The sequence below is a fragment of the Xenopus tropicalis genome, chromosome 6 (genome assembly GCF_000004195.4).
Source record: "Xenopus tropicalis strain Nigerian chromosome 6, UCB_Xtro_10.0, whole genome shotgun sequence".
Lineage (NCBI taxonomy): Eukaryota > Metazoa > Chordata > Amphibia > Anura > Pipidae > Xenopus > Xenopus tropicalis.
The window spans coordinates 52,522,483-52,538,267 of record NC_030682.2 but is presented as its reverse complement, the minus strand read 5'-3'; the positions used below and the strand labels follow the sequence as shown (position 1 = coordinate 52,538,267).

The 15,785-nt window shown below is 35.4% G+C and overlaps 1 protein-coding gene across 5 annotated transcripts in view; it reads right to left on the bottom strand.

Moving 5' to 3' along the window:
* Nucleotides 1-15,785, bottom strand: part of dnajc13 (DnaJ heat shock protein family (Hsp40) member C13) — a 94,947-nt gene that overhangs the window by 46,130 nt on the left and 33,032 nt on the right. For 4 of the 5 annotated variants that reach the window (XR_001924773.2, XM_012965524.3, XM_002937734.5 and 1 more), the window contains 13 exons: nucleotides 14,389-14,480; nucleotides 12,881-13,047; nucleotides 11,902-11,981; nucleotides 10,822-10,991; nucleotides 9,182-9,281; nucleotides 7,979-8,086; nucleotides 6,943-7,098; nucleotides 3,667-3,723; nucleotides 3,110-3,231; nucleotides 2,723-2,798; nucleotides 2,370-2,465; nucleotides 1,860-2,003; nucleotides 61-75 (listed from right to left, as the gene is read on the bottom strand). Coding sequence is in view for 4 of the 5 variants with exons in the window: in XM_012965524.3 (XP_012820978.1) it covers nucleotides 61-75; nucleotides 1,860-2,003; nucleotides 2,370-2,465; nucleotides 2,723-2,798; nucleotides 3,110-3,231; nucleotides 3,667-3,723; nucleotides 6,943-7,098; nucleotides 7,979-8,086; nucleotides 9,182-9,281; nucleotides 10,822-10,991; nucleotides 11,902-11,981; nucleotides 12,881-13,047; nucleotides 14,389-14,480 (1,383 nt within the window). In the remaining variant the exon portion in view is untranslated. The remainder of the gene's footprint in view (nucleotides 1-60; nucleotides 76-1,859; nucleotides 2,004-2,369; nucleotides 2,466-2,722; nucleotides 2,799-3,109; nucleotides 3,232-3,666; nucleotides 3,724-6,942; nucleotides 7,099-7,978; nucleotides 8,087-9,181; nucleotides 9,282-10,821; nucleotides 10,992-11,901; nucleotides 11,982-12,880; nucleotides 13,048-14,388; nucleotides 14,481-15,785) is intronic. The other variant, XM_018094987.2, reaches the window with a different exon arrangement.

The window sequence follows — 15,785 nt, the reverse complement described above, 5'->3', positions numbered from 1 at the left end:
AAGAAATATAGGCATAAGAAAAGCAAACACACAATATAAAACGAGACAACTCAAACTTACCATACTATTTCTGTCCTGATCATGAATGGAAGGGGAAAAGAAGAAGGGATTTCTTTTAAAGGTGGACAAAATGGAAGCACATATAGTTCTTTACAACAGACATAATTACATTATTTCACTGCAATATTAGTATAGAAGTAAAAACTGTTATTTTTCAAGCATTTTATTGATTTAGTGTGCTTAGTAAAAGAGACACAGGATTTCGATAGAAACTTTGTTCTCAGGTTGGCTCTTCTTCTCTCCACCTTTGTTTTGCAGGCAGGTGGACAGAAGCTGATCCACTTTCAATTAAAAAAAATCAAATGAAATGTTGCTAAAAACAGGCCGATCTATACTACATAAAAAAATGCAAGCATGTGTAGGCCAGGCCAAATCACATAAAATGTTGGCTCTGCTTTTGTCAGCCTGCATTTTGAAGGCAGGCAGACAGAAGCTGATCCACGATCTTCTACAGCTTCATGTAGCTGCACTGACAGACACAATTTTGGCCTGAGTGCGGCTACACATAGCAGAGATTAGTCCAAAATAGTCCAAAACAACCAGCATTCACGTTTTTGGCCGATCTCTTCTTCCCATAGGTGCACTCAGGCTGAAGCTGTGTCTGTCAGAGCAGCTACATGAAGCTGCGGAAGACAGAGGATCAGCTTCTGTCAGTCTGACTTCAAAATAAAGGCTGACAAAAGCAGAGCCAACGTTTTATGTAACTTTTGCCTTACCAACACATGCGTCTTCTTCCAACATTTTTTATCACGTTTTTTCATTTTTATTAACATTTCTAAAATATGATTTTCTTGTCATATCATGTTGGAACATAAGGATCAGGAAAAAGTTGAAGTGTTACAATTATTAGCGATCTTAATTGTTACCGTATTAATTTGATGGTTGCTTCTGACTTGATTTAAAGAATTACTCCATTTTTAAATGTATGGATGAAAATATTTTGGTTTTTGGTAACAATTCTTATAATTTTATATTTACTGTACTGCCAAGGAATGTAGCCTTGAGGGCTTGTGCCATGTTTTAGGGGGGTAGCCTATGAGCTATTTTGTACAGCTTTCTACCTACAGACAATGGAAAATGGGAAACAAGCAACAGCAAAAAGATTCTAGAAAACTGGCACTATAAATGCGTTTGAAAAGACATATTATACTTGTTTCACACCTGTTGACAGAATTCTGTTCTAAAATCACAGTTAGTATAAATTGGCTAATTAATTTTTATACCACAAGTAGGTGCAATTTTCTGACAGGAATTTAGTCACCTGTGTAAAACCAGGACTAAAGGAGAAGAGGAAGCAAAAATCACTGCTTATTTATAAACAATGGGCAAACATGCACCTGGGCAGTAACTCATAGCAAACAATAAGTGAAAGTAAACATCTGATTGGTTGCCATGGGTAACTGGCCATGTACAAATTTGTCCAGTGTTTATAAAAGACCCCAGACTGTCTAAACTAGGTATGTTTTCACCACTATACTACTGGACCTTGGAGAACCGTTCAATAGCATAAGCTTTTGCTTCACTTTGAGATATCTATTACCAAATCAGTATAATAAAATAATATTGATTGTAGACACAGCTAAACATGACTCCAACAAAGTAATTTATTTTCAAGGCATTTAAAACACAGACAGGAATCAATAATCCAAGCTTGCAGGATATTGCTTTGCTTCATGGCAAGTCAATACAGCACAAGTCGAATTAAAAGATGAAAGAAGCACTCAAACTAATGTCAACTTATAGAAACCATAACAGGTTAATAATTCTCCATGCATAAATGCACTTTAAGCAATATTCACCTCTTTCTGTGCAATTCCCATCCGGTCCCTCCAGTGCAATAAAACCAAATCTACTTTCTCCTTGGCAAATTTTTCTACTTCTTTAGCAGCTTTTCCTGCTATTCTCTGCCATTCAGGAATTTTGTTAAATTTTCCATACTGGTCCTATGGGAAAAAGTAGAAAAAGCATACAGCAAGTCTATAATTTTTAGAACTGTCCAAACAAATATGAATGTTAATTTGCATATTCAAATATGAGATTTATAAATCCATTAAAAATTGCTATGGTCATTTCTCCAGACTTTATTAGTATTTAGCTGAATCAAAAAATTTGGCTGAATACAAATCCTCCACAGAATTCGGCAAAATTCTGAACCAGATCCTGGATTCAGTCCACCCCTACTTTTTACTACAGAAACAAAGACATTAGTATGTATGGCCAGCTTAAGTTACTCTGATTAGGCAGAAATTACAAATCTAAATTTTATATAAAGGTTGGTTAGTAAATAATGCTATTAACAGTTAACTTACAGAAGCAATTTTTAGATTATCCCTGATATGCATTCTGTCAATATCCTTTTCAGGGACAGGATCAGTGCTGTCCAGGTATGCCAGCAAACCCGGAGGCTAGATAAACAAGACAATACATTAGGAATCACAAAGCTACATAAAAACCCATTCAATGTTCTTGGTAATTATAACTGATCAAGAACCTTCCTTTCATGGCCTTTAATCACATATAAATAAGTATAAATATAGTCAGTCATTTTTACATTATTTGCTTGGGTCTCTTCACCGGCTAACATGCTTCCTCCATCTAACTGCAACTATTATTTTCTTTGCACAGGTCGTGCAGTGCTGATCTAGTTTAACAGTGGTCTTACCAAAATACGTTTCAGTAAATTTAATGATGTTGTGTTGTCAGCTGTCCAAAGGCCCACTAAATGTCTACTCAGCTGTCTGAAAAACAAAACAAAAAAAAGAATTCAAAATTGAATGGCAATTTAATAGCATGCAAAGTTATGTAATAAAAGGAGAGAAGCAACAAGACTAACTTGTACATGGACTGAGAGCATGTGCATTGTGGTTTTGTAACAGCTAGCAACATTTTGTAACAAGACGTGAATTTTAAATAGCAAACTGAAGAAAGTAAGCAAGCATCTCCTCTTGGAAATATAGTGCCAATCCAACCTAATGTTTACGGATGCAATTATAAGGCAAACGTTATACATATTTAAAGCTTTAAGCAAAGTAGGTAAGCAAATACTCACCTGTTTGTTAGCATCCTCTGGTCAGCGCTTATTGTAAACATGGAAGTGTGCAAGTGTCGAGGCAAGGCACCTTCACTGAGTGCGAGTTCTTGCATCTTTGTCGCTATTTCTTTATCTGCTTCCTTTGGGACATAAAACTATGTCACTTCCAGTTCCACATTTCAACTGATATACAGTTTAAATTATTTTTCCAAAATCCTGACATGGTAAAAATGGCTTGTTTTCCTTTTCCAGTTTCATCTGAGCAGACAATTATTTTATCTATTTTTATAATCAGTCAAGTGATTAAACATAATGGTATTAGTAATCCTTAAAGCTGTTTTATTTTACAGTATGGTCAAGACATAACAAAAAACAGACTTTGAAAACTCTTCTATATACATTCTTAACCCGAGATGATGTTGTTGTTGTTCTTTGCAATCTAGCACCATCTAGAGGCAGAATTTAACACAAAAATGGTGTCTGGACATGGCAAAACAAAATGTGAAAACTTGCTGCCTGCATCTCTATAAAGGTTAATTTACAAATGCAGTGCAGAGACAGAGACCAGGACTTACCTCTATGATTGCCTTCATTACTAATCCTGCTCCCTTTACAACTGCCATTGAAGGGTGCTAGAAAACATATCCGGAGAAAAATTTACATCAAATTTAAGAAACACCAGATTTTTAAATTACACATTGAATATTCATTTTTCATATATTACAAACAGATTGATATCCTTTATACCAATATTATTGTGATCCAGAGTGTACCTCTGACAGCTCAACAACTGCCTCTCTTGTATATGTATATACAGTAAAGGGACCCCCAAGACATCTCATAATTTATTAACTTCACAAAGTGCCACAGTGTGGAGAGGGAGTAACAGATTATACTCCTTCAAAAATACTATATTAGATTAATTCAACAAGCAGTAGGGCTTATTAATAAAGATGTTTTGATCGAGGCCATTAAGGATGTTACCTAGCCCAATATATTACACTTTGTTCAGAATGTTAATACAAGGCCATTTTGGGTAGGTGCAGCAAATACGGCCATATCTGGCAATATTATAATCTTGGAGCTTGCTCTACACTGGCGCAACAATTAGCAGCCATGATAGGTATGTTGGGGACAGGAAACAACCCAGCAAATGATGTTTTGTGGCTATTTAATAAATATCCTAAGTAAAATGTTCCTTGCACATGTTTCTTGTACCAGGAAATCTGTACCTTGTACATGCATAGATCCTCAGAGAAAACTAATGGCATAGTTGGATTAATTTTAAATAGAGCACCTATTGCAAACAAATACCCTACTGGAAGAGAAGGTGCAAGCTAGTCAGTATCAGTGTACAGTAGCCTCACTCACTGTAGTGCTTAGGAGGTCAGAAAAAAACCCAAATAACTATAATATTTGCTCATTTGCCGATTTACACCTTCTTATAAGAAAAGCAGCAGTTTGTTAAGCTTAATAGCGGATTTCTAGGCATTGTTAGAATATAAAAATAGTCCCACAAGACAAAATAAATTTTTGGCTACAGCTTTGTTTAGCAATACTCATTATTCTACTGTCCCTTTTTGATAATTTATGGAAATGCCATAGTTAGGATTGTGTACATTATACCACTGTAGCATAAGGATTATATATATTTGTAATAGGGACGCATCAAATCCAGGATTTGCATATGCAAATTAAGAGTCACTTCAGTATTCGGCCAAATCTTTTGCAAAGGATTCAGGGTTCAGAGAATCTTAAAATAGTGGATTCAATGCAGGGTTATTAAAAAAATGCAGTAGGTTATGACAAAATACCTTTAAAGGAGAAAGAAAGGTAAAAACTAAGTAAGCTTTATCAGAAAGGTCTATGTAAATACAGCCATAAGCACTCACAGAAACTCTGCACTGACTTCTCTGAAAAAAGATTTCTTGTGTCTGTACTTCCTGTGCCAGAGACACGCAGCTTTCTGCTCTCCCCTCCCTCAAGAAGGCTAAGAACTCACTCCCCCACCTTAGGAATGTGGATCTCAGCCAATCAGCAGGAAGCTGACTCATAGTCTTACTTGGGACCTGGGTTTATCTGGATAAGGGATCTTTCCGTAATTTGGATCTCCATATTGATATACATTGTAGGAAAATGTAGGCTTTATATGTCCATTAAAGAGAAAAAGGTAATCATTTTCAAAAATTAGAATTATTTGCTTATAATGGAGTCTATGGGAGATGGCCTTTCCGTAATTTGGAACTTTCTGGATAACAGGTTTCCGGATAAGGGATCCCATACCATATATCAACTTTTTTTTTTTTTTTTTTTTTTTTAAATACGTGAAGACAGAATCTTTTCTGCCAAGGCTAAGAACAAACCAATGGGACTGAACCTTTTAATTCTGTGTGCATGTAATTCCATTACCGGAGGCTTTAGAATATAGAATATATCTTTATTGTCATTGTCACATAGTAAATTTAAGCTGTCGATGCCCAGAATTTCTGTCTAGGTTAAGTATTTACAAGTGCCTATAACTTGTAAATAGCAGTCATGCTAAACTGGAATTTTACACAATAATGGTGCAGTCTCCTAACTTCTCCATATCTGTGCAATATTTTCCCTTATACAGCTCCATTAGGTTTTTGTTTCCAGCATCTCCAGCCCTGTAAAATGATATCATACATAGTCTATTTATAACTAAGCAACAAATCCTTAAATAGCATCCAAGGTTGTATGGTAACAACCATATCTTTCATAGATACATATTAAATATAATGGAAAACATACTGAGGAATAAATGTATACTGCAGAGGACAATTAAGAGTTAATTTTCGTAAGACCTGGTGACAAGTGCAACAGCCCTATGGGGCAAAAATTGTGGCCCCAAATGCTAATCTACCATGCACTTGCATCAGGAGTACCGTTACCTACTTCACCTCATATAAGTGCTGTTAGCCTGTAAGTACAGGGCTCTATTACACCTTGCACCTGCTGGTGCTCCTTAACTTGTCAAAAAATTAGAAGAGTCAGAAAGAAGCATGTTAGGGAATGGGAGAGGTGACACCCATGTGGTGTTGCCCCAACTCATACAGCACTGTTGAACAAAGGCATTATTTTATTGATACTACAAACTGTGAGGATGTGTGCTGTCCTTGCATTTTGCACCCAGCCATAAGGAATATTCAGCATACATTGCCCTGTGTGAGGGCAGAGCTGTGACTGGCTACCCATATACTACTATGCTTTTGGGGGACTGACCATTAGGACACCCCCAATGCTCATTTGTATCATAGACAGTAATGGTATACATTTTAAAAGTGACCATCATTTCTAGCCCAAATTTAAATTAGGTGCTATATATTAATTTATAATGGCTTACTTAATGAAGATGATTTTTTACACACACAATGGGAATTATTTATCAACGCTAGGCAAATTTGTACACGGCCAGAAACCATGTCAATCAATTAAATTTTTGCTTTTACTGTTTTTGCATTGTGGTATTGAGTCTAAATTAACGTGTTTACTGCATTATTGTTAAAACAATAAGATTGTTGGTTATTATCCTTTATAAAGCATCAACATATTATTTAGTGATTTACTGTGATTATTCTTTAGTCACGTCAGTCCCTGTCCCAACACAGCTTCGAATTTAAGGTCCCTTTCGAAGCATGTACATACACTAGGACCAATTTAATTAGCAGCCACTTAGCCTACCTGTAGGTTTTTGGATAGAAAGAAGAAGCACCTGTAGGAATCCACACAGACATAAAAACTTCACACAGACAGCTCCCAGATTGGGATTAAACCCAGGAAGCCAGTGCTGCAAAGTCACTGTACTGCCTAATATCCACATTTGACCTTACCTGAAATAGCTTAAAGAGAGTCCTTCCATTAGAGGCTACCATCTCCAGTAACATATCAAACTGTTGACCTTCTGTTGTTTCGCTGTATGGAGCGCAAAGTGCAAAAGTGAGGAAGTCCAAAAGAGAACTGATAACTAACGCGCCTGTCCCATAATTCTAAAATAGAAATGCAAAATTCAAAACAAATGTTCACAAAAGGTTTAACAATGCAACACATAGCTTTTAAAACAAAATCAATTAATAAGAGAAAGAAGGTAGTTGAAGCACTTAGTAGAAGGAAAGGCTAAGTCACTTTGGGGTGCCAAAATTTTAGGCACCCCCAAGTGACTTTAATCGCTTACCTTTTACCCCGGGCTGGTGCTCCTGTTAGGAGAAAACCGCATCAGCCCGGGGTAACTGCAGCGAGTGTTTCCTCTTCCTTCTGTCGTCAAAATCTCTGGGCCTGCGCATGCGCAGTAGAGTGAAAAGCCGACTTTTTTGTTAAAGTTCGGCTTTTCACTCTACTGCACATGCACGTGAAGAAGGAAGAGGAGACGTTCGCAGCTACCCTGGGCTGGTGCAGTTTTCTCCTAACAGGGGCACCAGCTCGGGGTAAAAATTAAGTCACTTGGGGGTGCCTAACATTTTGGCCTTTCCTTCTTCTTTAAATACTAACTCTTTGTTTTAAATTTTAAGTGGGCACATATTGTTTAATTTCTATGCAGTGGCTTTCTTGTGTGTTCCACAGCAAATGCAGGTGTTACATGACCTCAGTGATATCAATAAGAGCTGTACCCATAGGAGCACACAAAAACCCAAAATGTGTATAAAATACCATGTGTTTAATTTTATCTGTGTTCCGAGTTTCTGGGTGCCCCATAGGTACAGTCCCCATACAGAACATTGGAGTCAGTTGGTGAACAAAATTCCACCAGCCAAATTATTCTGGATCTCATTAAACACACATGTATAGTAAACTGTAAAAAATTAACCTGAAACAACATCTCTGTGTGCCCCAATAGAACAGTCAAATGCTTAACCTAGACTAGACACTTACCACGTGTAAATTAAACTTTTCTAGCAAGTTTTCCAGAAACTTCTTTGAAGAAAGAAGGGATGCTTTGTTCAGTTGCTCTTGCCTTAAGTCATAGTCATCATGCATAGGCTGCAAAATGAAGGAGTTTAGTAACAAAAAAAAAATCAGAGGAATAAATGAAACATTTTTAGGGGGCATGCCAAACTTACAAATATGCTAACCTTAACTTTCACACAAGATTAAAAAATCTGTCGTTCATAACACACAACTCTTTATTATAAGTCATTTGACAAATGCGCTATGCAGATCACAAGCTCTGAAGTTCCAAGACTTCTCCTGTATTATGAAAGGCAGACACTATATTATAGTAAAGAATACAACAACATCAACCCATCCTCATTAATGATTCCGCTTACCTCACTGAAAAAATGGTTAAAACCCAGGTTAGGTAGTTAATATTTAATAAGAAAACAGTGTATTCCATATGTCCTACAAAACACTAATCCTTTAAGTAAGAATGATTACTTCTTCACCTTAAAATTGCTGTTTGCATGGAAAAAAGCATTTCCTCATAAATAATTAACTCATAAATGGAGGATGAACAACTAATGTCTGCTACCTCAGAAACCTTAAAACTGAATTTTTCATTTGGTTTAGCTTTTCTATACAAGCTTGCAACACAAGTAATGAAAATGTAAGCAAAGATGCATTTTTGTAACTGATTTAGGGCAAATAAGATTAGGCAGTAATTAAACATCTATTTTTGTTAGAGAAAGCTTAATAAGCAAGCAAATGCTTGCATGTAAAACACTGCAGAATATTATTATTATTATATATAAAAATAGCCAGTAGGCAGCACACCATTAGCATGGGATATTACCTGGGTGCCAGTACAGGAGTATCATAGACATGTTCAAAAATAGTGATAGCACACACAGGGATTTTGCACAAAAGTCTAGTAAAAGTAAAAATGAAGTTTATTAGATCCAACTTTTCAGTTCCCGACTGGAACTTTCATAAGGGATGATGAAAGTTGCAGTCGGGAACTGAAACGTTGGACCCGATAAACTACATTCTAACTTTACCAGACTTTTGTGCAAAATCACTGTGAGTGCTGTCACTATTATTAAACCTATATCTATTATCTTGATCAGGGTTTCATTTCGTTTACATCAAAGGATTAGCTTTCACACTTTACTTCTGTATGTCAGGTTAAACACTTACACACATTAATGCACAAAGCATATCAATAGCAGCATGGGTGACTCCATCATTATTCCTTTTGAGAGCTTTGACTACTTTCACTCCAAGGCGTTCACGAAATCTAAATAAAAAAACAGATAAATGTGTTTCTGTCATGAGCTGTTGTCAGTTTTACAAACCTTACATGTTGCACATTAAATAACACACGTAGACAACATGAAATATATGAAAAATAATATTGTCTCTTACTTGGCATGTATTAAAAATATATGTATTTAAATGTACCACAGGATTTTTCAGTCAGACTGCACAGGAAATATGAGACATTTTCAGCTTCCAACACTTTCAATTAAACCATAAACGTGGAGGAAATTTGCTTTAAGAGCCGTGACACTGCAGAACAGACCTTTCACAGGCCTTGTGAGGAGACAGCAAACTATTTGAGTTGGCCACTGCATGTGGTCAATTAAACTAAATATGCAAAGTACTATTTTTTTTAGTTTATAAATTTAATCTGAACTGGGGTGCTTGACACATAAAAAGATAAATGGACGTAAGTGGTTTTAATAAAGAAATCAAACCAACCTTTGAGCTTCAGACTCCTTGTTAGAGTCAGTGCTATTCTAAATAATGATATGGCTGCTCACTTTTCAGCTATTGCTGGAAGTCAGTATAAGTTATATTTCTCCCAGAGTTATAATGCACTTTTTTTTTTATTTCAGAAAAGCCAAGCAGGCAAAGACTCAAAAACATCTCTGAAGTAGTAGTGAGATGATTTTATTGCATGTCTACAGAGAGTCCTCAGCTATGAATTCTTCCAGAAACTGCAGAACAAAAGCTGTAGTAGCAACAGCTACTACCAGGTATAAAAAGCAAGGGGTTCACCTAAACCTTACCAGATCTGCAAGTATATGACACATACTGAGTTAGACACTAATGAAGTTATGTAATAAAAGGCACCATGTTTGCCCACAAGCAGTAACCCATAGCAACCAACCAGCAGGTAAAATATTCTGGTCACCATCTTATTTGTTGCTATGGGTTTCTTCTCCTGAGCAAACTTAGGGCCTTTTATTACATATATGATGGTAAATAAATGAAATATATGACTGTACTGTAGACCTGCAGGACACAACTGGTGATCCTTTGAAGGATAAGACAAAGATACATACTATTATAAATAAATGTACTGTCATGAATGGTCTCCTAGAAGGCTATGATGTGCTAAGAAAGACAAAAAACATTTTGCATACATAACATGGTTTGCTGCAGATAACTGTTCTAATGGATATCAATTACCATGAGAATTTCAGGCTTCCATTTACAAATCAATAACAGCCAGGAAACACTGTAAACAACTAAACACTGAATTGTTAGTAATCCGTTTGAGAAAACCTAGTGTAATTCAGTCTGATCATGTACATTAGGGTATGCATTGTAACCTGCTTGTTTTTGTGTAAGCATAGAATGGGGCAAAACAACTGCTGCAAAAATCCCAAAAATACTTATAATAACTGCTGGATCTATTAGAAAAAAAAATACATATATAATATCTACAGATAAATTAAATTATGTAAAAACTGACTTCACCAAAGTAACTGTGACAACAAGCAGAAGAACGTTTGATTTTTAATTCCTATGACAAGTTGATTGCTTCTTACTTTGGTAGCTGGGTAAAGGCAAGGAATCCTGCTTTGGAAGCCACTAGCCTCCTGACTGCCTGGAACTGGCTTTCAAGTTCTGCATTAGAAGCTGCCAGTTCCCCTTCTTGTGAAAGTAATGATGTTATGGCATTATTAATCAGCTTTTCTTTGTTCTCAGAGAAGAGGCCCTGATTAAAGAGAAAAAGAAGTGTAAAAAAAAGCAGAAAAGTCTATGTGTGATGTTTCTATACAGGCATACATATAGATTACCATATGCCAGATAGCAATGGGAAGAATGCGTTTAGAACATGGCTACATTAGTTCAAAAACACAGCCATGCTTCTTGGGACAATAACTGTACTTGTATGCCACACTTAATATAATAAAAACAGATTGGCAGGGCCTTTTTCATGTCTTGTATTGGATATTGGTTGCTTTGTATGCAAATTTTATGTTTAATGTATACAGCCATTTATGTACAGCACAGCAGGAATTGACAGTGGTTTATAAATAATAATAACGACAATGTGATTCCCAGTGCGTTGCTGTTTTATAGAGCAATAACTTTATTAATAATAACTAAATGTTAATCGTGCAGAGTCACAGTGAGTTATACCAATTTTGATGTAAATGAACCATATATGTCTTATACAATAAATGAAATATAGCAAATTAATGTAATTCTCTGGTGGATGTTGGATTTCCATTATTTCCTTTATGGGTTACATAAACTATCTGCATATTCACTTGTTCTCTTCTCTGTAAAGAAATAAAGAAAAGACCCTTCTGCTATATAATTAAATTAAAAAAAAGCTGTTATTCAGCACCCTTGAGTGCTCACCAATTAGCAATATTTCTTTTGTTTGTATCTTTACCACTTTCACTGGATAAGCTGTATAAGAAACCTTGACATTATCCTTGAAATTACAGTGTATGATAATCATTTAGTTATTTTAAGGTTTGTATGTTCCCATATTCATTAAACAGAAACCTAGGAAAAGTAGAATTTACTGCTCTGGCACTGTAACTTTGTCCTTTGTTCTACAGCACATAAAAAAATCGTAGTTTTTTTTAAAATGTCAAAGTATATACACTTACATCTTGAGTCACAGCGTGTAGGACTCCACTGTAAGAGATATTTGCATTGAATCTAAATACTGCGTCTGCAAAGTTCCCATCTGCAATAGCAAAACATTAATAACAATTTCTGTAAAATAATGACAAGTACTTTGGGTACCTCAGATAAGCAAAAATAAATAAAGCGAGACAGTAAAGCAAAGCAATAAAGCAAGAAAATGATATCAACCATCTTGGCAGGTCTCCAACACATATGAGAGACTCTTTATTGACAATTTCTTTTTTCCTGCTATTGAATAACTGCTTGTATGCAAAAACACATAAAGAACAGTTTCTGAAGCATCTCCAGCAATTAGCTCACAGTATCTTAGACACTTTCCTTGTGTCTAGGTTTTCTTTGTTTTAATTAGACTGTATGCTGTATGTGCATCTATGCTACTCTTCTGCCTTTCACCAATGTGTTTAAGCTCTAATCTACTATTTGTGTATTTTGCTATTTTCTCTAAAATAACATCTGCTGTTTGTACACTGGCATCCTTCTATGCTTGTAAAGTCTATAGTAGTGAAACAGCTTTTATTATTATTTTGTAATTTTAAAAATATCTCTGTTTGCTTGGCAACTTTAAATAACTTAATACATTTTTTGCAGAGATTTTGAATCTACGCATTAAAAAGGTTGTATCATTTATTCTCCAAAGTCAAAGTGTATCTTAAAATTTACTTTTTAGACATGGTCTTCTTAGGCAATTTGCAGCTGGTCTTTATTTTCTATTTTGTGATTTAAAAAAAAAAAAAAAAAAAAAAATCATATGGTCTTACAATTTTGCCTCTTTTCAATGTGAAAGGAAAAAAAAGCTCAAAGCGTAAGACTCACAGCAAACAGAAATCATACTAACTGTGAGGCTATATTTATATTATAATTTCTTCTATCACTCAAATTCATAATGAAAAGCTTTATATAATATATAAGAAAGCAAAATCTCTCTTGTTATCTGCTTACTTGGAGGAGTGGTTAGAAATCTTAAGTGCAGGCTCTCCACCTCCTCATCCACAGGCACACTTAACAGGCCCCACCGCTGGCCTCTCTGAGTTGGAGTCATCTTAACACAGACATCTCTATTTCCAGATGCTCTTACACCATCTAATAAACTTGCCAGTAAGGAATCTCTGTGGAGAGAATATGCTCATTAACAGTATTCCATATTAGAGACAATGGGAAAAAAACAGTAAAAAGATCATTCCAGATAATAAAAATAAAAGTAAAATGCCAGTTACCATATTCTAAGCACAAAATTGGAAACAATGAGGATAATGAGGAGAAAATGCAAAATATCAGTATATAATCAGGACCATATACTTGCTGGTGGCATTATTATTATGGTGATGTTGACCTTTGAAATATTGTCTGAATATAAACAGCCCTGGTCACTAACATTTTCTCAGTTGCTCTTCATTTTTCTAAACAATCCGCTGTCAAGATAATTACCTTTGATGCAACTCATCCCCATCTAGAAAGCTTCTCTTATTCCTTCTCAGACAGGGGGTCACTGAACCCCTGCCTGTGTCAGCATACAAGAAGCCGCAGAAAAAAAGTTTAAATATGATGTGCTACTATAAATGCCCTTACTTCACAGCTTTATTTGCATTTCATTTAGCTGATTTGCTGGCATAATTCAGCTGATCCTAACAAAAATATGCAAACAAAGGGAAAGGAAGGACATGCCCAGAAGCGCTTCATATCTGAACTTCCTTATCCTGCATACATGAACACACAGGGAGCAAAATAAATGCTCGGTTTTTAATTATTGTACCAGGGGATTATTTTAAAATATGAAGGGTAACTGAGAACAAGTGCCTAGAGACAGCACCTGTCTAGATTTGGACACTTGTCCGAAGGTGAAAATCCTCTATAACAAATGTAATTATCTTACCATTGCTTTATTTTCCCTAGTTTCTATAAAAAGGGGTAACAGGCTAAACTTGTTTCAGTCCTGCTGAAATAGCCATTGTTCTCTTGCTAACTGGCCAAATCATTCCATTTCTCCTCCTACAATACTTCACGGTTATGATCCTCTTAGAAGAAGGCATGGCCAAATAATGTAGTAGTTAAGACATAGAAATCAATGTCCTCCATATGCTTACAGCCTGTACATATCTAGAAATCCATGCCAGCATCTGTATTCCCTGAAAATGTAGGCTAAAGTCGCCCTGTAATTAATATGTTTTCACTAACAAAACAAACTACAAATATAAAGAATATGTATGTAACAACATAGGTCATCTGTCTCATGTATTTATTTATTTTTTTACAAGTCCAATGACAATAACTCAGATATAATTTTATCTCAAAAGTTCTTTAAAAAAATATTGAGACATTAAGGAAGACATACAAATGAAAATAAAGCTCTTTACAATCAACATAAGAATTTTAGTATATTTTATCATCACATCAAACATTCTGTATCAAATTAAAAAATGAGAACTTCCAATGCTCAAAAAGAGTTTTACCTTTCAGTTGATGAGTATTTTCGAATCTGTCCTTTTATAAATTCTACAGTAAAAATTTGGGGGTTTTCAGGGTCATATACTAGTGCAAATATCTGTTGTAGAAATGGAAAATAATATTTACGTTAATAAAATAAATATTACCAGTGCTCCCCCTAATTTCTCTTGTGTGTGTGTCCTATTAAAAAAGTTCTAGTAGTGCATGCATATAATATTTTATGTGTGCTCCAAAATCTGTTGTGGTTGTGTAATAAATCCAGCTTAGAGAGAAAACGGTCACAAAACCCAGATCAATGTTAGAATTGAAAGGGAACAGAGAGACTTAAAAACATATAACCCCCCCCCCAGCTAGTTCAGCTGGACTAATCTACAAATCTTCATATATTCTATCTATACAAAAATGAATTTAGATTTTTTTTAAACACAGATACACTTGACTTTTCTGATTGAGTGGAAATTACGAGTCCGCCTTATTGCAGTAATTTTGTTTCATTGTAAATTGATAGTTTGAGGGACCTTGAGAAGGACTTCAAATCTCATAATCAATAATGAATTCATTATAAATTTATGTATTTATAATGAAACAAGATGGGTCAGTAGGGTGTGTGTGAAATGCTTTATGCAATTCAGAGGCAGACTGTCATGGTTTTCTCTCAATCCGAGGAAGCAGAGCTGTCTTGAACAAAAATTATATAAAAAAGTATACATCTATTTATTTTTGCAGTTCAGATAGTGTTTGTGCATCTTTTTTATATAACATATTTTTCATGCATTTCTACATAAGCCCAAACTGAAAGAGCTCATGTCAAAATAGGGGGTATAAGGAGATATAATCAACAAAAAGAGAACACTTGCATTTAGCAGATTCCCTGGCTTCTCAGATATCCTATTTTCAATTAATTATGCGCTGCCTAGAAGTGACACAAACAATCCTAACTGTCCCTCTTCAAGCTCTTACCCTGCTGTTGTTCCTCATATACCAATGCACAACACACCCCATGTTTAATGTCACTTGAGGGGAGTACATAAAAGAGAAACGGCAGAGAGGTGGAAGAGGGACAGGTACACCCTGACGACAAGGGTGGGGACAGCCATCTGACCTATAGGTAGACCCATGGATCTTAGTTTAGTTTCAGACCAGCTCACACATCAATACTACAAAGTCGATGCTAAAGGATACACCATTTACTGTATTTTACTATTTCCATAATATCAAAAAACTTCTGGTCTATTCAAGGTTACTTAACAAGTTGGTATTGAGATCTAAAGACCTCAAAAAGGCCTGAATTCTGTATATACCAGTATTATTGTTCTGGCACTCTTTTCAGAATGCCTCAGGCAAAATAATGTGTTTTTAATACCATTGTTATTAAACAGTTCCGGCTTTGTAACCAAACGAC